At 39.9% G+C, this 25,646-nt stretch overlaps 1 protein-coding gene across 4 annotated transcripts; it reads left to right on the plus strand.

The window, feature by feature from the left end:
* The first annotated feature begins 960 nt into the window (after window positions 1–960).
* Window positions 961–25,646, plus strand: LOC106059644 (toll-like receptor 3). Of its 4 annotated transcripts, XM_056003923.1 has the most exons (5): window positions 961–1,126; window positions 1,603–1,745; window positions 4,406–6,906; window positions 13,516–13,685; window positions 24,943–25,646. In XM_056003923.1, exons 3-5 carry the CDS (start codon window positions 4,843–4,845, stop codon window positions 25,439–25,441), a joined length of 2,733 nt encoding a protein of 910 aa, XP_055859898.1. In that variant the 5' UTR covers window positions 961–1,126; window positions 1,603–1,745; window positions 4,406–4,842; the 3' UTR covers window positions 25,442–25,646. The 4 variants fall into 4 exon arrangements, with proteins under 4 accessions (XP_055859898.1, XP_055859897.1, XP_055859899.1 ...); XM_056003922.1 differs by lacking the exon at window positions 1,603–1,745; XM_056003924.1 differs by lacking the exons at window positions 961–1,126; window positions 1,603–1,745 and adding an exon at window positions 1,186–1,389.

The raw sequence follows: 25,646 nt of genomic DNA on the forward strand, positions 1-25,646 counted from the left end.
CTGATTAAGCAATGTCCAATGTCATGTAATCTTCAGACATTCCTAGATCTACATTGGTCTAATAGAATCCTAATCTCCTGAAAAACGGCAGAGAAACCATCAAGACGACAGCCTGAAGTTGTTGGTTTTTTTTTTTAAATGATGTTACTTCAGTTTGAATATTATTATATAGTAGCAAAAACCTCCCAAAGGACGGCTGGATGGCAGGGTTCGATGGGACAGTCTAGTGCACATACCACACGACCAAGGTTAATGCGTATAGTCTTCTACCACACTACCAAGGTTAACGCATATAGTCTTCTACCACACTACCAAGGTTAACGCATATAGTCTTCTACCACACTACCAAGGTTAACGCATATAGTCTTCTACCACACGACCAAGGTTAACGCATATAGTCTTCTACCACACTACCAAGGTTAACGCATATAGTCTTCTACCACACTACCAAGGTTAATGCATATAGTCTTCTACCACACTACCAAGGTTAATGCATATAGTCTTCTACCACACTACCAAGGTTAATGCATATAGTCTTCTACCACACTACCAAGGTTAATGCATATAGTCTTCTACCACACTACCAAGGTTAATGCATATAGTCTTCTACCACACGACCAAGGTTAATGCATATAGTCTTCTACCACACTACCAAGGTTAATGCATATAGTCTTCTACCACACGACCAAGGTTAATGCATATAGTCTTCTACCACACTACCAAGATTTTTTTTTTAAGTACCGGTATTTATACATTTATATTAGTTCATACATAACAACCCCAATTATGCCCAATTCAGAAGATTAATATGGGCGTTTACTAATTCTTTAAACCGAAGCCCTGGCTGTAACTTTTCTCTTGAATAAATCAAGCATAATAAAACGACAACTTTGAGAACCACTCGACAAAGGTGTGCTTGTGAAAAAAAACAGTAAAGCACAGCTGTTGTCAAGGGCGCTCGTGTGAATAGTGTACAAATGTGTTACAGCCAAACTATTTCTTTTAGAAAACGATTTTGGTTTAATCGCTGGCTGGGCGTTGTTTTTCATTAGCTGCAGCAGAAAGTTTGTAACATTCAAAACGTTGGAATAAAAATGTGACCTGTGGATAAAAAAAATAAGCTTATGTACGTGTATATACTTTATACCTGTATTTTTTAATGCGTGACATATAAATAATTATAGACAGACAGACAGACAGTGACTGACTGACAGACAGACAGACAGATATGTTATATGTTCAAAATTTTCGGAATAAAAAAAAATGACTAATGATAGACCTGTAAGAGAAAAAGAATTTCCATAGATAGTCAAGAGGTTGTCGTTCAAGAAATAGGTCTATCAGCTTTTTTCATTCTTCTGTTATATGATTTCACCGTTCAAGTATTAGGTCTGTCAGCTTGCTTCATTCATCTGTTATATGATTTCACAACCTTAAAAGGGTTTGAGAGAAACAGAAAGAAAATTATAAGAACTAGAGATTGTCAATGATTAACATACAGAATATATTATTATCTGCATGAAAGTGTATGTTAGAATGATAACACTTCTTGTAAAAAAAAATGTTTGTAAAATGTTTTACATAATTCGGATGTTCCTTCAGAGTTGAAGATAGTTTACTTCCTAGTCCAAACCTCCCGCAGGACGACGGGGGGATGGGAGCGGGCAGGGTTTGAACCCTCGACCGTCGATAAATCCGAACGACAGTCCAGCGAGCAAACCGCACGACCAGGCAGCCATTCTTCTGTAAGTACAAAAGTATTACATTGTATCTTTCGATACATACATCTGTAATTATGAACCTTTTAAAAACTTTTCTTTTATAAATTAAATTAAAGATTTTAAATGTAAGTAGAACTAAAAGAATGGGAACTTCGATTCTTTCTAGAAAAAGAAATGTTTCTACACTTCAGGTGAGCTAACTATAGAGAAATAGACATGTAAATAAACTGAGTCTAATCCTAAGCCTAGCGTAAAAACAAATTGTGGACAAAGCTACAGTGTCACTTTATTCGTATCTATTCAAATATATCTTGAGTCGTAGGGCTATCTATGCACTTGCGCATGTATAGAAGGACAAAAATTGGGGGGGGGGGGGGAGAGAAGAAAACAAAACAAAATAAACTTAAAAAGTTAATCTAGGACCTAAACATAGACACAGATATATAGATATGTCTATGGGCCTAAACTTTTTTTAATGAAACAAAACAGAAAAGCCGAGGTTGTAAAACTGAACTATATGAAGCGTTGTATTTCTAACACACAAAGACTTTTATCAGCATACTCAGTCGAGATTGGGTGTCGGAGAAATGTACAAACTTTTGACTAAACAGACAGACGAGTTTAAGCTTTGTAAAAAAAAAAAAAGCAGGAAATGCAATAAAGATTTAAATTAATTAATAAGAAAATAAGTTACTGGGTCCACCCAGCTCTACTGGGTACCTGACATTAGTTGGGGAAAAGTAAAGGCGGTTGGTCGTTGTGCTGGCTACATGACATCCTCGTTAACCGTCAGCCACAGAAACAGATGACCTTTACATCATACTTACATCATCTGCCCTACAGATCAAAAGGTCTGAAAGGGGAGCTTTTTACTTAAAGCATACTCCATGCTGGACATTTTGTCTACCCAATAGTACTTTAAAAAAAAACAAAATTGTCTCCCTCTGAAGAGTCTATGGCCGCAGTGCGTTGATCAGCAAACACGCTCCTTCCGCTATAACATATAGTCCGGAAATTCAAAATATCAAACAAGCAAAATTTGAAATATCATTTAAAAACAAGAAAAACAAAAAACAAAAAATATAAAAAAAAAAAAAATAAAGCTTATAAGAAGTGTAGGCAGGTAAGTCAATTAGTTTCGGATCAGTCATGTAATTTAGTTTGTAGTACATCTAGGCCAACAACAATAATTTCTGTGCGATAAGATATATTTACAAAGCTTATATCAACTCACTCTGTCTGGGGGAGCATTGGACGATACTGAAGTGTGAGTGACAATAGAGATACAAGTAGTGTAAGTATATGTATATTAGAAGTTTTGTACTTAGTATAACAGAACTTTCATAATTTAACCATACAAATATTTAAAAAAATGTTGACAAAAAATCTACAACCGTTTGCATAAATGTGTTAAGAATATGAACGACATCTGTCTCTCCTATTAAACAGCCTAAAGTGTGAGTGTTTAATAGTGAATAGTTGTAAAAGTGGTGTAATTTTATGAAAAAAAACTGCTTGCATAAGTGATTTAAAAAATTAGATTTTTCGCTTTCAGAAAAAAAAAAGCCGTTGCATCAGAACTTTGAATAGTCTAAAATATCATGATGTCGGATTTTCACTATCTTATCTAGTTTACGAGATCTAAACGGGACGGATGGACAGACGGACAGACATTTCACACAAAACTAATAGCTTCTTTTCCCCTTTCTGGGCCGCTAAAAAAGTAAGCATTATTTTTGCAATTGTTGTAGTCAGTATGACAGAATTTACATAACGTAGCAATAAATTTGTAAAAAAAAAAAATTTTTTTTTGACGAAAAATCTAATCTAGCTATTATAAAGATTCTCAACTAATTTTGTTCACGCACTATGATTTTTGCTTAAATATTGGACCGCCCCCCACCTTTTCTAAAAGTCTAGAGCGGGGAGGGCACTAGATGCTATTCCCCCCCCCCCCCGCCACAGAAGCGGCCAAGATACCAGAAGGGGAACAATATAATATAAAGATTGGTTTAAATATATTTCAATAATTAACTTTTATCATATAGACATGTAACTAATTACGTATAAAAAAAAACCTGTGATTTCTACACACAAAAATGGGCCGCCCCCCTCTCTATACGACGAACTGTCACAGCACCCAATACGACGAACTGTCACGGCACCCACTACGACGAAAGTCAAGTGACAGATGTGAGAATAAGTAATAATGATGTCATTTCAACCGAGTGATAGTCAAAGATGGATTTAAAAAAAACAAACATTACAATTTTTCAATTGACTCCTTAAAAATAAAATTTGCCATCTCTCCCCCTCCCCTTTTTTTGGGTTATCTCCCTGATTGCATTAATTAATTAATGCCAGTCATAAAGTATAATTACAATGCAAATATTATTATTTTTTTGTCCTTGATAAAAAAAAACAAGAATGACTTCCCTTAGTCGGAACGTCGCATCATCCAAAGGTTATATTTGTAAAAAAAAAAAAAGGGGGCTGGGGACGCTCTACAGAACCGCTGAAGTAAACCGTCATAACTAGAGCTCCCTCCCTTTTTCTTAGTAGAGCTAACATCCCCCATTCCGCCATGTTTTGATACCCCAACCCCCACGGGAGCTTGAAGTAGAGATAGTTTTGAATAGATGTAGATGTAAGTTAAAGATTATGTTTCTCTCCTTTCACTACAGGTGAATGTCTATCAGGCAACAACCCGTTATCAGAGCAGTGACTCGACTTCTTCAGCACTAGATCTAGATCTAGATTTCAATCTACTTTTAACTTCGTCAGACACACGTTTTTAAAGCAAAGTTGAACTGCAGAGGAGGGGGGAAAAACGTAGCGGGAAAACCGAGGATGGCTTTCTTTCTTGTCCCAGCACGCCCCATCACTGTACGCAGCATGGCTTTTAACAGACAGCGTGGGAGGTTGCGGTGATTAACACAAGTCTGCTGTCCGTGACGAACTGTGAACTTAAAAGTACAATACGCAGGACCATGTTGGAGATACACAGCATGGTTCACAGATTCGAATGTTTGGTTCACGTTATAAGTTGTGAATTCTAATTCATTGTGAAGGATTCTGTGCTGTTCTTAATGGATCTGTGCAAGTCACGTTAGTTTTAAGTATGTATTCAGTCTTAGTTGTTATGCATTTATTACTGCATAGCCTGGAGGCCAGCGGTTCGATCCATATGTCTATTCTTGATCAGACTGAGATCGATCGTGCAAACACGTCAAGGCGAGCGGCGGCATTAGTCGACATCCACTCTGACTCGAAGATGTCTAGGACAGGAAACACGCTTGCGTCGGATGAGCCGGTGAGTGAGTCAAACAGAAACGAAAGCATGTCATCTTCAACTCAAAACTTTGTCCCAGATTTGGAAGGCGTTACCGCCAAACGATTGCCCAGCACGGCCCCTTGTGACTTAAAAATTAACCCCCCGAGCAGCGCTAACATTCTCAAGAAATACTGCGACCTCAAACCTTACAACAAAACACCCTGCGTCCAAATTGGAAATTCTAAGTGTTACTGCTCCGGGGGTCTAGTTAATTGTTCCGGAAAGAAGAACATTCCAAACTTAGCATATATTCCAAAACTGCCTGCAGGGAGCGTGTGTTTGTACTTTGCAAACAATAACGCTAAGTTCCTGCAGGAAAGCTTCTTTGCTAATGTTTCTAACATTCGTGTGTTGGATTTCTCAAACAACGCTCTGACTACAGTCTCTGCTCAAACGTTTTCAAAGTTGAAAAATCTCGAGTATCTCATTCTCAATTCAAACTCTCTGAACTCACGAAACTTGATAAACATCTTGAGATTCGCCCCCTACTATCGACTAGACCTCATCGGCGTTCACCTGGACGGACTGAGCGTTTTCAAAACCTTCACCAACATAACCACGAAACAAATTGTGATGGACTTTAATTTCCTCCAGCAGCTGGATCTGGGAGAGATGTCTACACTGAAAAACATCCAGCTTCTAAGTTGCAGGTGTTGTAACATCAACGGCATCACTTCTGCGTACATCCCGACCTTGACCCAGCTGGACCTGCGAAACAACAACATCACCGACTTCCCAAAGACTTGCCGCGCAAATTCAACTATCTCCATGACCCGCGAGCCTCGAATTGAGGAGAACGAGGGCTCCAGTCCGTCCTTTTTTCCTTCGCTGTCTCAGTTGTATCTAGACAGCAATCAAATAGTGCAACTTCCCGAAAGTGTGGATCTCTGTGTATCTCAAATGAATGTCTTGTCCTTTGCGCAGAACAACATCACTCGAATCCCGAGCAAGATTTTTGCCTCGCTGACGAGGCTTACACGAATAGACATGAAGAAAATGGCGAACCCGATTCAAATAATAGAAAGCGGCTCGTTCGGTGCCCCGAGCTTGTCAACTCTCTACCTGAATAGAAACAACATCAGCTTTGGGCATGGCAACATTAGCAGGAGTATGTTTGAAGGCGCTCACAAGCTCAGAGATCTTTACATCGATCACAATAGAATCGGATCGACTCCTGTGGAAGTTCTTGAGGAGATCTTCAATTTCACAGCCAACGTAGAGCATCTGTACATGAGTGACAGTGGCCTGACCGCCATCCCGGTGTCAGCCTTAAATAAATTGACCAAACTTCAAAGTTTGTTTATATACAACAATAAAATCCAGGCTATCCCCGATGCTGCTTTCGACAGAATGATCTCCCTTCGAAGACTGAACCTCCAGAACAATCAAATATCGTTGGTCAGGGAAACTTCTTTTTCCCCGGAAACCATCGCCCGGTTGATCGAAATTGACCTCAGCCACAATATGTTCCTCTGCAACTGTGACCTTCTGTGGTTCCAGTCGTGGCTCAAGTCCAACGGCTCCCGCGTTTTCGATCACAACGATTCGTACATCTGCTCAGACATCCACAACGTGCGAGTGCAGGACTACAAGGAGAGCCTTCAGGCGTGCTACTTCAGCCGCTCAACATACATCATCTTTGTGGTCTGCCTCTCCATTTTCCTATTCGCGTTCCTCCTATTCGCTGCTCTCTTCCGCTACCGATGGCAAATCAGGCTGATGCTGTATGAAAGAAAGGCGTCTCTCAGGGACAATGTCAGGATGCAGGGAGAATTCAAGTTTGACATCTTTATTATTTACTCTAACGAAGACAGTGACTGGGTGGAGAAATGTCTTTTGAGTGTTGTTGAGGTAAGTTGGGCGTTACTGAGAGTAACTTCTGTTGTTGTTGTTGTTGTTTTCCGAGTGGGAAAAAAATACTAGCTCGTTGGTCACATTTGTCAAAGTAAAAAAATAAAATAATTAAATTTAGCTTGACCACATTGATAACTATACTGCCAACATCGGTTTTGAAAGGACTATCGCGTTCTTGAAAGGACTATCGCGTTCGGGAATGTCCGATTGTAGGGCATTAATGTTTAGGACAATTTTGCGCATCGTCTTCTAAGGCCTATCATTAAAATTATTTAATTAAAAAAAACATGGCGTAGTGTACCGATCTTATCTTATATAATACAGACGTTACTTCAAAAAAGAAGATGATTACGTACTACGCGTCATAAATTTAGGCATGCATATTAACCAATGACCTAAATTCTGCCAAGTCACTGGTTTTCCTGGCTAGCTCAGGCAACCCATTCCATGCTCTAATAGCACTAGGGAAGAAGGAGTATTTGTACAAATTTGTCCTAGCATATGGGACGAGTTTATCTTTGTGTCTTTCTGTGTATTTTATTTCATACCGATATTATGCAATATTTGAGTAAATTAAAAGTTGCTTCTATTTTATTGAACTTTATATGCTTTGCTTATATTTTTACGTAAATCTACTATAGATTACATCTAGATTCTAGATCTAGAAGTAGATCTAGAGACTAGACTAGATCTTAAATAGTTCTAAATCAGAAATTTAGGTCTAGTCTATATGACCATATAATTTGTCTTACAATTTGTGCATTACACCAAACAAAAAACATTATAACTATAAGAAACCAAAGTGTACATTCACACCAGACTCACTCATAATTTACATGTGACAATGTTTATATCAGATTGTTCCTGTTTAATGATTTGATTGCTAGGGGAACAAAAGAGTGTTTGTGTCTGTTTGTCTTTGTTATCGGTGTCTTGTATCTCTTTTGTGATGGTAAAATAAAAAAAATCCTGACACAAAGGGTGATTTTTTATATCGAGAATCTTGTTAGCTTTTTTATAGATGTTTGTCTCAAACAACTGCCCAAATGGGATTTGTTTTTTGCTAATGATTTTACCAGCAGCATTTAGGATTCTATAAAGTTTATTTTTAATGCTCAGATTGCCATACCAGGCAGTGATATTGAAACTTAAAATATTGCAGATGTGAGCGTGATAAAACATAGCCAAGGCCTTTACTCTAACATTAAACGAGGATAGTTTTCTTAGTAATCGTAATCTTTGCTGCCCTTTTTTGCTGATATAATCAGTATTTGCAGTAAAATTTAGTTTATTGTCTAGGATAGACTAGAATACTAGTCTATATCTACAATTAAAGAATTAATGTATATTGTTATGACATGATTAGGAATTAGGTATTTGTTTCGGGGAAAAGGGGAAAGTTTTACTTAGTTACAAATGACGTAAAGTTTGTTAAAAAGTAAGAACGCTCTATCAACAAGACGCTTTTCATTAGGGTAGTGACAATAAGAAGTTATATGCAGACGGCTAGTAACCAAGGACATTTGACGGGTCCCTTATTGAGGATTAAAAAGTGTTTCCTATTTTAACACTAGTGTCGACTACCTATCTTGATTGTTTTGGCATTTCGCCGGTGTTTGAAGGATACCTCCTGTTTATTTCATTGTTTGCATTTGACACGGCGGAAGAGCCACAACAATCTGAAGCGTGGGAAGCGTGGTCGAGAGGCTAAGTGCGCTTGACCTTAGCTTGTCTTGGCTACCTAGAAGGGGGCTCGAGGTTCGACACCCGACTCGGGCAGAGTTGCGTTTACTGAGCGCCTAAAGGCAGCACGGAAAACCAACTCCTAGATACCCCCTCCCCCCCCCCCACCGGTCCACAAATGAGATTGGACCAAAGCGCTCTGAGCATGCTATAAGCATGAAAGTAGCGCTATATAAAAGCTATAATAATTAATTCATATTTAGCCTTGAAATTTTCATGTGCATAATTTTCACTAATGTCCAGTGTTAATGTCGTGTCCATTCTCAGACCTACTGTGTCTGGCGTGTCCCAATGTGTAGATAGTAGATAGTTACCCAACAATGTCATACGTTAGGCAGAGCATACAACACAACTTGTTCAAAGTTAGTTTCGAAACATTTCTTGATCATTTGATGGCAGTACAGTTAGCCAGTGACTAAAGATTATAAAACATCTGTACTACTAAGTACATAGACTGTGTCCTTAGTTCGTATTATGTCACATTGGCCTTATGACTAATGAGACAAGAGCCAAAGTGAATGTACCGCACATCTGCGGAGAACCTGTAATCGAGAGAGAGACTGTCTCTTAACGGCCTATTTTTAGGATACAAAGTTTGTGTTTAGGTTCCACGTGACTTCGTTTTTCTAAATTTAGACACACAGATGAACTATGACATTCTAATGTTACATATGTCTAAAGTGTGATTTATTCGTGCGTACATTTGGCACAGTTTAAGCTTGACATTGAGATCTAGTTGAGAAGATCTGGTTTACAAAAATCCGGCGTTGGTTTTGTACATACACAAACACACTCACAGTCACACACAAACACACTCACAGTCACACACAAACACACCTACAAAGTAATTCCCCCCTTGAAAACGTGCATCTCTTTTTACCATTGTCAGGAGGCAAAAGAAACAAACAAGCAAAATATACAAATACTATTAAAAAAACTAACGAGAAAAACTACACATTTACAGCAGAATCTCTCAATATTGTAAGATTTTCTTCTTTTTTATCATACAAAAATTAATTTACTCCCACTATTTAATTAAATAATTGTTTAATTTTTTTTAAAAAAGGGTTCATGTTGTTTTTTTTAAGAACGATGAATAATTGTGCAAAGTTTCAACTCGATCCGAAAATGGGAAGTGGAGAAATAACGTGTACAAAATGTGTACAATACACTGCCAGACAGAGTTGATCTAAGCTTTGTAAAAATAGAATAAACGTCTTACAGTTTAGTGTGTTCATTATTCAGTCTTTGGTTTGTAGCTGCAACCAGCTAGTACAACTATAACTCCAACCAGCTAGTACTACTATAGCTCCAACCAGCTAGTACAACTGTAGCTCCAACCAGCTAGTACTACTATAGCTCCAACCAGCTAGTACAACTGTAGCTTCAACCAGCTAGTACAACTATAGCTCCAACCAGCTAGTACAACTGTAGCTCCAACCAGCTAGTACAACTATAGCTCCAACCAGCTAGTACAACTGTAGCTCCAACCAGCTAGTACAACTGTAGCTCCAACCAGCTAGTACAACTATAGCTCCAACCAGCTAGTACAACTGTAGCTCCAACCAGCTAGTACAACTGTAGCTCCAATCAGCTAGTACAACTATAGCTCCAACCAGCTAGTACAACTATAGCTCCAACCAGCTAGTACAACTGTAGCTCCAACCAGCTAGTACAACTATAACTCCAACCAGCTAGTAGAACTGTAGCTCCAACCAGCTAGTACAACTGTAGCTCCAATCAGCTAGTACAACTGTAGCTCCAATCAGCTAGTACAACTATAGCTCCAACCAGCTAGTACAACTATAGCTCCAACCAGCTAGTACAACTATAGCTCCAACCAGCTAGTACAACTATAGCTCCAACCAGCTAGTACAACTATAGCTCCAACCAGCTAGTACAACTATAGCTCCAACCAGCTAGTTAAAACTATAGCTTGAACTATGACAGACCACTTCGTGAAACTCTTCAGCCTACACAACCGAAAACATCCGCCCTTCTTTCCTCATGGTTACACCAGAAACACTATTCAGCCTACGCGTGGTCGAGAGACTAAGTGCGCTTGAACTTGGCTTGTCTTGGCTACCTAGAAAGGGGCTCGAGGTTCGACACCCGACTCGGGCAGAGTTGTGTTTACTGAGCGCCTCAAGGCAGCACGGAAAACCAACTCCTAGATACCCCTTCCCCCCCCCCCTGGTTCACAAATGAGATTGGACCAAAGCGCCCTGAGCATGCTATAAGTATGAAAGTAGCGCTATATAAAAGCTATAATAATAATACGCAACCAAACCATCCGAGCACATTTAACCATGGTTACATCATAACACCCAGCAACATGTCGTCTACTCCATTTACCCGCGACATCTCTTCATAGAAGTGGAGATTGCATGGACTATCTCCAGAAGTTATAATTCTAAGCATAACTTATTAATAACACATACGGGCACTCTTTTAAAACAAAAATCTAATTTCAATAACATCACTATGTGTGTGTGTGTGTGTCTGTATGTGTGTTGAGCTGTACAGGTGACAGATAGAGAACTCTTAGACAATAACATCTCTAACACTAAAAACACCAGACACAAGGAATATTTTCACTCTTCTCCTTCAGTCTCTCATTCTTTCCTTTTTTCCCTATTCATCCATCCACCCATCCTATGATAAATAGTAAACTATCAATATCCACCCATCCTATGATAAATAGCAAACTATCAATATCCACCCATCCTATGATAAATAGCAAACTGTAAACATCCACCCATCCTATGATAAATAGCAAACTATCAACATCCACCCATCCTATGATAAATAGCAAACTATCAATATCCACCCATCCTATGATAAATAGCAAACTGTAAACATCCACCCATCCTATGATAAATAGCAAACTATCAATATCCACCCATCCTATGATAAATAGCAAACTATCAATATCCACCCATCCTATGATAAATAGCAAACTATCAATATCCACCCATCCTATGATAAATAGCAAACTATCAATATCCACCCATCCTATGATAAATAGCAAACTATCAATATCCACCCATCCTATGATAAATAGCAAACTATCAACATCCACCCATCCTATGATAAATAGCAAACTATCAACATCCACCCATTCTATGATAAATAGCAAACTATCAATATCCACCCATCCTGTGATAAATAGCAAACTATCAATATCCACCCATCCTATGATAAATAGCAAACTATCAACATCCACCCATCCTATGATAAATAGCAAACTATCAATATCCACCCATCCTATGATAAATAGCAAACTGTAAACATCCACCCATCATATGATAAATAGCAAACTATCAATATCCACCCATCCTATGATAAATAGCAAACTATCAATATCCACCCATCCTATGATAAATAGCAAACTATCAACATCCACCCATCCTATGATAAATAGCAAACTATCAACATCCACCCATCCTATGATAAATAGCAAACTATCAATATCCACCCATCCTATGATAAATAGCAAACTGTAAACATCCACCCATCCTATGATAAATAGCAAACTGTAAACATCCACCCATCCTATGATAAATAGCAAACTATCAATATCCACCCATCCTATGATAAATAGCAAACTATCAACATCCACCCATCCTATGATAAATAGCAAACTGTAAATATCCACCCATCCTATGATAAATAGCAAACTATCAACATCCACCCATCCTATGATAAATAGCAAACTGTAAACATCCAATCATCCTATGATAAATAGCAAACTATCAACATCCACCCATCCTATGATAAATAGCAAACTATCAACATCCACCCATTCTATGATAAATAGCAAACTATCAATATCCACCCATCCTGTGATAAATAGCAAACTATCAATATCCACCCATCCTATGATAAATAGCAAACTATCAACATCCACCCATCCTATGATAAATAGCAAACTATCAATATCCACCCATCCTATGATAAATAGCAAACTGTAAACATCCACCCATCCTATGATAAATAGCAAACTATCAATATCCACCCATCCTATGATAAATAGCAAACTATCAACATCCACCCATCCTATGATAAATAGCAAACTATCAATATCCACCCATCCTATGATAAATAGCAAACTATCAACATCCACCCATCCTATGATAAATAGCAAACTATCAACATCCACCCATCCTATGATAAATAGCAAACTATCAATATCCACCCATCCTATGATAAATAGCAAACTGTAAACATCCACCCATCCTATGATAAATAGCAAACTATCAATATCCACCCATCCTATGATAAATAGCAAACTATCAACATCCACCCATCCTATGATAAATAGCAAACTGTAAATATCCACCCATCCTATGATAAATAGCAAACTATCAACATCCACCCATCCTATGATAAATAGCAAACTGTAAACATCCAATCATCCTATGATAAATAGCAAACTATCAACATCCACCCATCCTATGATAAATAGCAAACTCCCATCATTTAAAAGTGTACACAAAGCATCAAGGTTGATATTAAGAAATGTTTACAAATGAAACAGGAACATAAAAGTAAAATGTTGTTTAACTTTGGTTAGACCAATACGCATCCTCTGTTTGTGACCCCTCAACTCAAGAAAACACTGAACTAAGAGACACTTCAGGACAGAAGACTCAAAAGTAAAGTAGCAATAATACATAAAACACTGAACCATAATCTTCAAATACAAAATTGTCAAAAAAAACACAAATTAATAAATTACTCTGAAAGACACAAAGATAAAGGCAAATCTCCATCCGTCTATCTATTATCTTCCAATATGACTCAAAACTATATTAACTGTTTATATTATCCCAATTGACTCAGCACTCTCTCTGTCCACAGACAAAATGGAAACTTAAGGCCTGCATCCACGGGCGAGACTTCCGGCCTGGTGCGTTCATAGTGGACAACATGGTGGACTGCATGAACAGCAGCAAACGAATCATGGCGGTCATCAGCTCGGAGTTTGCCAAAAGTTCATGGTGCAATTTCGAACTCAAGTTATGCCAATCGTAAGAGAGGACATTTGTGTCATTAATTTACATTGTTAACATTAGCATTTCCTTGTTACTGCCCTTGACAAGGTTTAAAATTGCTGACTGTTGGACTGTTGCCGAAGTTCTAGCTTTTAAAGAATTGAAAGGATTAGGACATACACCTATTTTGTGTGTGTGTTTGTGGATGGGACGTCAGTTAATTGTAAGATTACTTAGTCTAGACAGTGGCAGAATTATTTGTCTTTTTCATTGTTAATACTGGAGGGTTCATATAACCAGTCCGTCCTATATATCAGATGAATTGCGCAGTGGTTTCCGAAGCAGGCGGCCCTTTAAACCATTTGTCTTTAAAGAGTATCCTGGGGACCAGTATCTCGATTTGGCTACTACATATTCAAATGGATGCTACCTTGAGGAGAAGGTTTATGAAAAAAAGGACCTAAAACTAATATACTCTAAGTCTAGTACAAGGACCTAGGTGACCTAGTGGTCTCGTGCTTTGATATAGCGCATCTCTAGGTGCTTAAAGCTTTCTCTCTGCGCTATGGTCCAATCTCTTTTTGGATCGGTGGGGGAAGGGGGTATCAACTCTGCACGAGTCGGGATTCGAACTCGAGCCCCCTTGTTAGATGACACGGTTGTAGCCAAGCGGTTTTGGCCTCTCAGCCACACATTCCAGCTAAATGATTCTCTTTATTTCACTGAGTGAACCCAATTCTAATGAGTGCATGACAGAAATGTGCCCTCCTTGTAAACCTTGGCTCAAAGAAACAAGAGTTACTAGGAGGAGACGGCAACCTGTGAAGAATATTGTAGAGTACAAGCTGACCAGTGCGTTACGTAGCTCACTGTATCAGCGTGGTGCCCTCCTTCAGCGTGGTGCCTTCCTTCAGTGTGGTGCCTTCCTTCAGCGTGGTGCCCTCCTTCAGCGTGGTGCACTCCTTCAGCGTGGTGCACTCCTTCAGCGTGGTGCACTCCTTCAGCGTGGTGCCTTCCTTCAGCGTGGTGCACTCCTTCAGCGTGGTGCACTCCTTCAGCGTGGTGCCCTCCTTCAGAGTGGTGCACTCCTTCAGTGTGGTGCCTTCCTTCAGCGTGGTGCCCTCCTTCAGCGTGGTGCCCTCCTTCAGCGTGGTGCACTCCTTCAGCGTGGTGCCCTCCTTCAGCGTGGTGCACTCCTTCAGTGTGGTACCTTCCTTCAGCGTGGTGCACTCCTTCAGCGTGGTGCCCTCCTTCAGCGTGGTGCACTCCTTCAGTGTGGTGCCTTCCTTCAGCGTGGTGCACTCCTTCAGTGTGGTGCCCTCCTTCAGCGTGGTGCACTCCTTCAGTGTGGTGCCTTCCTTCAGCGTGGTGCACTCCTTCAGCGTGGTGCCCTCCTTCAGCGTGGTGCACTCCTTCAGTGTGGTGCCTTCCTTCAGCGTGGTGCACTCCTTCAGTGTGGTGCCCTCCTTCATTCCTTCAGCGTGGTGCACTCCTTCATTTCTTCAGCGTGGTGCACTCCTTCATTTCTTCAGCGTGATGCCCTCCTTCAGCGTGGTGCACTCCTTTAGCGTGGTGCACTCCTTCAGTGTAACCCAGATACAGTTTGAGTGGACATCCAGACACGCCCCTTTTAACTCGAAGTTGGGGAAACTCGTACAAAATATGCGACAGTATCTATTGTTGTTGAAATGGACCGTTTATAATATTCTGCATTCGGCTATCCGGACAGACCCGTTCCAAGTTAATCCGGATTAAGCAATTTATTTTGAGCTCACAATGTAGATATCGTTTGATTTTGTTTTTCATATCGTTGGCAAGGGGGGGAATAAAACTCGATGGACTGATAACTTCCTGCCGGCAGCCTCTCCTTTGTCTTTCGGTCTTCATGTAACAAGACCTTTGACCTCCACTTCACTCGCGACTTATCTTTGGATTCTTCACGTTATGGTAGTATTTTTGTTGAAATGACGTACTTGACCTAGTTTGGCATTAATGGGTCATGGTTCAAGGTAGCACTTCAACACACCGAATCTCCAACCACGAGTCATCATTTCTTTTGAATTTTCCTTATCTAATTAATCTAGCAGGAATTGGGCACAATGACTCTTGCTGCGAGACATTGACTCTTGCTGCGAGACATTGACTCTTGCTGCGTGACATTAACATTTGTAAATATTTGCTAAATATCGCCTCACTGATTATTGTATTTATTATTATTATTTTAAAAATGTATCTTTATAGGTATATGTCTTATAGTTGGAACTTAGAGGAAATAACAATTATATTGCACGTTTCTTAGAACTGAATGTTGGTAGTGTCCCTTTTTCATATATCCGCCCCCACATGCAATGGTAGAAATGTCTTATTACTATATATTCGAACATAAAGTACGAAATGATTGTTTTTTTAAATTTATTTTTAAATGATTTGTTCCATTTGTTAATTCCATACCCTCTCCTTGTTAGGCAATAGTTAAAGTTACCTGGACATTATAATACCATCATATATCCCTCTAGCACTTCAAATGGGAAAGGATTACGTTGTTCTGATATTTGTTTTATATAGTAGCCTCGTAGCTGTTGAGTGTCGTTAGAGAAAACGATATATGTCTTCTTCTTAATCCTGTGCACTCCCAGAGGAGCATAGGACCGCAACCACAGCTCTCCACCCAACTCAGTTCTGAGCAGCTTTCTTCATCTGCTCCCATGTCATTCCAGTATCAGCTTGACTGATGACTGACCTCTTTCAGGTTTGCTTGGGTCTGCCCACTTTCCTCTTTCCTTGTGGATTCCAATCAAGTGCCTGCCTTGCAACATTTGTAGCTAGTTTTCGTAGGGTGTGTCTTATCCAGCTCCACTTTCGCTTTTTGATGTCTTGGGCTATGGGCTTTTGTCTAGTTCTCCCCCACAAATTGACAGTAATCTTTTCTGGCCACCTGATTCCAAGTATCTGGCGTAGGCATCTGTTAACAAATGTCTGGAGCTTTTCCATATTTGTTTTGGTGACTCTCCATGTCTCTGAATTTATAGAAGGACCGACTTCACGTTTGTATAATAGAAGGACCGACTTCACGTTTGTATAATAGAAGGACCGACTTCACATTTGTATAATAGAAGGACCGACTTCACGTTTGTATAATAGAAGGACCGACTTCACGTTTGTATAATAGAAGGACCGACTTCACGTTTGTATAATAGAAGGACCGACTTCACGTTTGTATAATAAAAGGACTGACTTCACGTTTGTATAATAGAAGGACCGACTTCACGTTTGTATAATAGAAGGACCGACTTCACGTTTGTATAATAGAAGGACCGACTTCACGTTTTTATAATAGAAGGACCGACTTAACGTTTGTATAATAGAAGGACCGACTTAACGTTTGTATAATAGAAGGACCGACTTCACGTTTGTATAATAGAAGGACCGACTTCACGTTTGTATAATAGAAGGACCGACTTCACGTTTGTATAATAGAAGGACCGACTTCACGTTTGTATAATAGAAGGACCGACTTCACGTTTGTATAATAGAAGGACCGACTTCACGTTTGTATAATAGAAGGACCGACTTCACGTTTGTATAATAGAAGGACCGACTGTTGTGAAAGGATCTTGGTGTGTGTGTGTATGTCGCGGAGCATGAGTGTCACCCTTAAGTTACGCCCCTGTTCTGTACCTGTCCAGCGGTTGAATGGGTCAGCCTAGCGGGTAGCGAGAGGTCAGGAATGCAGAAGTCAGTAGAGCGGCTAGGCCTGTTAGTGTAGGTTGTGAGGTAGAAACTAGAGAGGAAATAAAGGTGCTGTATTCATAGAGAAGAAAGCTAGTCGAGTTTGTTACTTTAATGTTTTGTGGTGCATTAAAATTAGGTTAGTCGTCACATGTTTGGTGGAGCAGCAGTTCGATTCAGCCCTACAGTGTCCACTGTTGGTATTTATAGTGTATAACGGTCGCCTTGTTCGGCACGTCAGGAATTAATATCTGGCTTTATTACACCGCTAGTTGTCACACCCATTCTAGCAAGTCTTGATACCTGCCTGTGACATACCGGTACTTTGAATACACTGTATCTCATATCCATACGTATCTGACTAACGAATAGGCCTATCTTGTGGCAGGAGTTCGGTATAGTTTCAATGATATATAGCAGAAAAAAGCATTAGTCTACATTAGTCTACCTCTTAGAGTTGCAATTGTAGTACATCGTACATCGTTAACATTGGACTGCATAGTGACGTCATCAATGCAACCTAGAAGACACTTTAACTAAAGCAGTGTCTGACATCTAAGACAATATTTCCATTTCCGTGTGGGTGAAACGTAGACAGATTCAAGCTGCAACCATTTAGACCAGTGTGAGTTCCTCGGACACATTGACAACTGTGTGTGTGTGTTCAAGGAGGAGAGACAGCAACATTGAAACATCCAGCAGCTAAGTAGCTTACCTTTCCTCGTTTTCAAAATTAACGTTAATATTTGGGGGTTTTGAGTATTGAGTTGAACATTCAGCTAATAGTTTTAATGTATGATGTGTAGATGTTGATTGTTTTATTGTATAGCTTGTTCTAGTGTGTGTTTATTGTCAGTAGAGAGTGTCCTAGGGTAAAGGGCGCATTGTCGTATCAAGCGCAAGACTCTCTTTTGATCATAAATACTTATATATTAGATGTGACAGGGTTGTGCATACATTCTGTTTACTCTAATCTTCTAGATCGCTAACATAAAATCTGTTTATTTTTGCCCTGTGTCTATATGGATGAAAGTTTGACAGTACCTATTTTATCGTTCCTTATTTCATCTAAAAAAATCAACTCCCAATTAGCTGTAGAATAGTGTAAAGGACGTATTGCTGTAGCCCTTGTAGTGGGTAAGTATTTCCATTGCCAGGTTACTAGTTCAATCATTTTTATTTTAGCTTTGAGGTGTGTGGCGGTGTTGACATGGAGAAAACTATTAGTGAAGTTGAGTAAGTAGAAAGATATTATGCGTTGGGAGAGAGAAGAGGGTTATCGGGAACAGAGCTTGACCAGTGGGTGCAGAATTGCCTAGACCAGGAAAGTGAACGAGCAAAACGTGAGGCAGATAGGAAAGATAAGCAAGCAGAGGCGGAAAGAAAAGAAAGAGAAGCAGAGGCGGATAGAAAAGAAAGAGAAGCAGAGGCGGAAAGAAAAGAAAGAGAAGCAGAGGCGGATAGAAAAGAAAGAGAAGCAGAGGCGGATAGGAAGCAGCAGTTAGAAAAAATTAAATTGGAAAATGAGCATAAACTGAATTTAGAAAAACTAAAAGGCCAACAAGGAACTAGTGAAAAAACAGTAAGTAAAGAGGGAAGTAATACAGACATGCCAGGAGAAGAAAGAAATAAGACGGACATGCTAGGACGTAGTAGCCGACTATTTGAAAAAATTCCCAAATTTGACGAACAAATAGATAACCTAGATTCTTATATACGTAGATTTGAGACCATAGCGATATCCACAGACACCCGACAGGAACTTTGGGGACCGCAACTACTGACATTAATAGGGGGTAAAGGGCTAGATGCATGTCAGACCCTGACTGAATCAGGCATGAAAGATTATAAGACATTAAAAAAGACTTTACTGGAATTCTACGACTTTACAGAAGACGGTTACAGACGAAGATACTACGCTACGAAACCCAAAGACGGACAGGATTTTAAAGTTTTTGTTAATGATCTGACAACGACATTCGATAAATGGTTTGACGCGACCGGTCTAGACAAAACTTTTAGTAAGCTCAAAGAGTTCCTCTTAATAGACAGAGTACTAACTTTGTGTGACGGACAATTATTTGGATTTATACAAGAAAGACAACCCCGAGATCTCAAAAGTTTGACAGAACTGTGTCAAAGGTATATGGCTGCTCATCCGGACAAACGAGTAACTTGCCAGACTGAGCAACCTGACATTGTATTTGCCACTAGAAATGTATCGAATATACAAGTGGGGCAGCGTTCTCGACCCACACTTAGGCAACAGAATGATGGCATGAGGCCTAGGAGTCTGTCCACTATAGAATCAAGGCGCTGTTTTGAATGTGGCACGTACGGACATATAGCCAGAAACTGTAACAATAGTCGACAGAGAAATAGGGGAGGAAGAGGAGGCCTGCATCAACAAGCGGGGTACAGATCAGATTACAATAACAGAGCCTATGTTGCAGTGCTTAACAAGGGTGATGGGGAAGTTACTTGTTTCACTACGCTTGTAGGAGAGAAGAGAGCCTTGACTATCAGGGATACGGGAGCAACACTAATCGCAGTCAGAGATACATTTGTCGAGAAAGACCAATATACAGGGACCTGGAAGCAGGTTGAGGTCTTTGGAGGACAAAGGTACAGCTGGCCGGTGGCTAAAGTGATTGTAAATACACCGTATGTGAAAGGAGAGGTGATGGCTGTAGTTTTTAAAGATGGCCCATATGATTTGATCATAGGTAACATACATTCACGAATGCCACATTTGGGAAAAGGTGAAATCAACAAATGGTGCAGAGAAGAAGTCCTATTAATGGAGACCATACAACAAGCTAGACAAAGACAGAGAGAGGAGACTGAAGCAAAAACTTTGATTAGTGACCACGGCATAATGGAGAACGCAACAGATATGTCTCTAGAAGAAAATGGCAGTGTGATTCGGGAGTCTCATAGTGAGGGTCAAATGTGGTCGCCAGAGGAGTTTCAAGAAGGGCAGAGGTCCGATCTGTCACTAGAGAAAATATTTAAATTTGCCATAGAGAAATCAGTGGTGAAGTCGAAAAAAACGGAACATTCCTTTCTGATCAAGAACAACACGTTGGTACGGAAATATACAGATACAAAGGGGGAGCTAATACAGCTTGTGGCGCCACAAAAATATAGACCCCAAATTTTGCATCAAGCCCATGACTTGTCAGTCGCAGGTCATTTGGGTATATTAAAGACAAAACAAAGAATCCAGACAGCCTTCTACTGGCCCAATATGACTAAGGATGTAACAAATTATGTTAGGTCATGTCAGGTTTGTATGCTCAAAGACAAACGACCACCAAGACAGGCTCCATTACAGCGAACAGATCTAGCGGAGAAACCCTTTGAGAAAATAGCCATTGATATAGTGGGACCAATGAACCCAATGTCAGCCAGGGGCCATCGATACATTCTCACAGTAGTTGATCTCGCTACCAGGTGGCCAGAAGTTATTCCTCTGAAGTCCACAACTGCTGATGATATCACGTCGGCATTGATTATGTTGTTCGCTAGAACGGGGCTCCCAGATACCATTCTCTCAGACAGAGGACCCCAGTTCGTAGCAGAACTAACCAAGCAAATAACTGGCACACTAGGAATTCATCAAGTATTTACCTCACCATATTGCCCTCAGAGCAATGGGATCTGTGAAAGACTGAATGGAACAATCAAAAGTATACTGAGTAAGGTGTCGTCCGAGAAACCAGAAAACTGGGATCTACTTCTTCCTTGCGTTTTGTTTGCGTATCGAGAAATACCGCAAACTTCCACAGGATTTTCACCCTTTGAGCTAGTATATGGAGCAAAGCCTAGGGGCCCTATAGACATTCTGAAAACTTTGGTGTACAAACAGAACATTGACCCCGACAGCCGCACCACGTACGAGAAAGTGATAGATCTCCGAAGCAGAATCGTCACTGCATGTCAGGCAGCGAGAGCGGCCCTAGAAGAAAGGGGGGAACTAGTTAGACAAAGAGTCAACAGAGGTCGAAAATTAAGACCTTTTAAAGCCGGGCAACAAGTTAGGGTTCTTCTCCCTTCAAAAACAAATAAATTGCAACTAGCATGGCAAGGGCCTTTTGCAGTCACGAAAAGGATATCCAATGTGGATTATGAAGTTGAAATTAGAGGGAAAAGAAAAATTTTTCACTCAAATATTCTTAGTGATTTTCACCTACGACCTTGCGAATTAGAACTGGCCAACGACAATGGTACAACTGAATCGGCATTGACAAGTGGCATAGCTCAAATAGCGTGTGCATTTCTTTGTGAAGAAAATGATGGAGATGACGTAGGTCCAGAATTACCGCTACTCCCAAGAGAAAAAGAAGACTGGCATGATGTCAAAATAGGAGCTGCACCACATGGAGTTAGAATGAAAATACTGGAGGTGTTAGAGTCTTTTAAAGACATATTAACTCCTACACCAGGAAGAACAACGACAATTAGACATGACATAAAGTTAACGTCGACAAAACCGATTAAGTTGCGGCCATATGACATCCCATTACATCACAGAGATGCAGTGCTAAAGGAAATACATGAGCTACTGGAAGAAGGAATCATCGAGAGATCGGACTCACCCTACTCAGCACCAATTATTATTGTAAGAAAAAAAAATAAGGACGAGATAAGATTATGCGTAGATTACCGTCACCTCAACAAAGTAACAGTGCCAGATTGTGAACCCATGCCAAATCCAGAAGATTTGTTTGTTAAGTTAGCACAAGCAAGAATTTTCAGCAAGTTAGATTTGTCTCGGGGATATTATCAGATACCCCTTACAGAAAGAGCGAAGCTACTCACCGCCTTCATCACGCCGTTTGGACTCTACCATTGGAACTACATGAGCTTTGGCCTCTCCAATGCACCGTCCACTTTCAACAAACTAGTTCGAAGAGTGCTTGAGGGTCGTACAGATGTTGTAGCTTATTTGGATGACATCTGCTTATTCCACAACAGTTGGGAGGAGCATGTAGAGGGCATACAATCCCTGCTATTGTTATTGAGACAGCATGGTTTGACGGCCAGACCCAGTAAGACAGAGGTTGGAATGGGCGAAATCCAATTTTTAGGGCACGTCGTTGGTAAAGGTCAATTAAAACCTGTCCATGGAACGGTGCAGAAAATTTTAGAGCTGAAGACGCCTACATCACTTAAAGAAGTGCGAGCTTTGATAGGTCTTTGCAACTATTATAGGAAGTTTATCCCAAATTTCGCGTCTTTGTTGGAACCTATCACTTCTTTAACGAGAACAAAGACTTACGGGAGAAACACAGACACAGAGCTCAGGACATCCAAGAAGCTCACATGGAATGATGAATGTGAGCAGGCCTTGCAGAACTTGAGACAGGCCTTTCAGATGGAACCTATTTTGAAATTGCCTGATGTATCAAAGCCTTTCACCCTTTTTACTGATGCCTCATCCATTGGCTTAGGAGCCTGCCTTATGCAGGAAGTACATGGTGATTTACATCCAGTATTATATTCCAGCAGAAAACTGTCGGAAACAGAAAAAAGGTATGCAGTAATAGAAAGGGAATGTTTGGCAATTGTGTGGGCCATCAATAAGTTTTCCAAATACTTAGCAGGGGCACCATTTGTTCTGCACACTGACCATGCACCTCTTATAGCATTAAATACTAAGAAGATGACCAGTGCAAAACTGACACGTTGGGCTCTGAGTCTTCAGGGCTTTACGTTTCAAGTGGTACCGGTGCCTGGCAAGGGAAACGTTATTGCAGACACATTGTCGCGGAATGTCTAGAACAGTCCCTGGACGGTAAGTTCGTGTTCTTCTCCACCCTCCAAAGTCTAAGTGTAACTAAATAAGTTCATGATGTCCACGGTAAGTGTCTGAATGTTCAACTCTGGGTGGGAGAAATAAAATAAAAGTTCACTTTTTTTTATAAAGAGGAAAGGTAACTGCTTAATTTTGCTATATCATTCCATGTCAACTTACACACAACTCTACATATAAACAATGACTTTAACAACAACAAATTTCATTTTAACTATTGTTGAACAGTATCTCCTGATAACCCAGACAGCAACAAATGAAAACTCTATGACTTCCAACTTGAACGTCAAGACTCCATAGGTACATTGTGTATAACAACATTGACGGGGATTTTCAATGTGCATTAACTTTCATGGACGACCCGCACATATTCACATGGAAGTCGCTCTGAACGAAAAACATGAATGTCGTCAAGAGCTGATTTCATTGATGTTATTATGATTATTCTAATTCTTATTATTACATTTATTTCTTATTACTCTTTCATGAATTGCTTCCTTATGTTCTATGTCCTTTAATTTTTATGCGTATCTTTTCTTGTATCCTTATTCTCCTTTATTGTGTGATTCATACTTTATCTGAAATTTGTTCCTATTTTATAAATCACTTTCATAGGATAGTTAAAATGTTAGTTTTAGGATAGTTTGATGTGCTGTTGTACCAACAGCTTCTGAAAGGTGGGGGGAATGTTGTGAAAGGATCTTGGTGTGTGTGTGTGTATGTCGCGGAGCATGAGTGTCACCCTTAAGTTACGCCCCTGTTCTGTACCTGTCCAGCGGTTGAATGGGTCAGCCTAGCGGGTAGCGAGAGGTCAGGAATGCAGAAGTCAGTAGAGCGGCTAGGCCTGTTAGTGTAGGTTGTGAGGTAGAAACTAGAGAGGAAATAAAAGTGCTGTATTCATAGAGAAGAAAGCTAGTCGAGTTTGTTACTTTAATGTTTTGTGGTGCATTAAAATTAGGTTATTCGTCACACCGACTTCACGTTTGTATAATAGAAGGACCGACTTCACGTTTGTATAATAGAAGGACCGACTTCACGTTTGTATAATAGAAGGACCGACTTCACGTTTGTATAACAGAAAGACCGATTTCACGTTTGTATAATAGAAGGACCGACTTCATGTTTGTATAATAGAAGGACCGACTTCACGTTTGTATAATAGAAGGACCGACTTCACGTTTGTATAATAGAAGGACCGACTTCACGTTTGTATAATAGAAGGACCGACTTCATGTTTGTATAATAGAAGGACCGACTTCACGTTTGTATAATAGAAGGACCGACTTCACGTTTGTATAATAGAAGGACCGACTTCACGTTCGTATAATAGAAATGATTTAGGACTGCATCGAAATAATCGCGTTTGTTACAGAATGTGATAGAATAGAAAGATAGACAGATGGGTTGATTGATAAATAAAAATACAAACTATAGTTAGATGGATAGATAGATTGATAGATAGATAGATAGATAGATCGATAGATGGATAGATAGATGGACGAAGAATACGACCCTAAAAAGGAGGACACATCTGTCGAACGTCTGGTAACTGTAACTATGACAAAAAAAACAACAACAACCCAACAACAACATAATAACACATTTTTGATAATTGGTAGCCTATTTGTATATAGCTATATATAAAATAAACAAATCAAAAAGTTTGTTCACGACATTGTATTTATTGTGTTTGTTATTACTGTTTTTTAATTACCTCTGTTTGCTATTTCTTCCTCTCATCCTCAGGCATGTCATAACCCATGATCTGCCGTCGCTACTGGTGGTTCAAATGGACGAGATTGAGTCACGTGATATGCGTTCAGCCATGTACGCACTGCATAACTCCCACACGTTCCTCATGCTTCCTGATCCTTACGCATGCGCAGATGAAAAGTATATCAACCAACAAATGGAGGAATTCTGGAAACGTCTGCACGACAGTTTGAAAAACTTGATGCCGGAAGAACAAAAAAACTTTCGCCAGATCGCGACGCAGACTTCGGTTCAAGGGTCAATTCAGGCAGGACCACCAAACCGGCGACCTCTAGCTCGCCAGATGAGCGAACAGGTGCCTAAAACAAATCAAGCTACCAACGCCAGGAATTTCAGGCGTCTGCAAAGCGAAATGCCGTCCACGGCTTATGGCAGCAGCAATTTGGAATTTGTGAGAGAAGACCAGAGGGAAAGGGTTCCAATCTTAGAATCAGACGAACTGGACGAGCAGACGTCTGTTATGCGGCTTTAAACTGTGTTAGTGTATTGTTAATAGATACAAACATCAGGGATGGGGCTAGAATGTATGCCCTGGCAGGATTTTTGTGGGGGGACCTCTCTTCACCGTAGTATGTGAGAAGAAAGAAATGAAGGACTTGGCAATTGATTATAAATTCTTTCACTTATTTTCTAATATTTTGTTGGCATGTTTTGTTTTTAAATATATATATATATAT

Source organism: Biomphalaria glabrata, chromosome 11, assembly GCF_947242115.1.
Source record: "Biomphalaria glabrata chromosome 11, xgBioGlab47.1, whole genome shotgun sequence".
NCBI classification, from domain to species: Eukaryota; Metazoa; Mollusca; class Gastropoda; family Planorbidae; genus Biomphalaria; species Biomphalaria glabrata.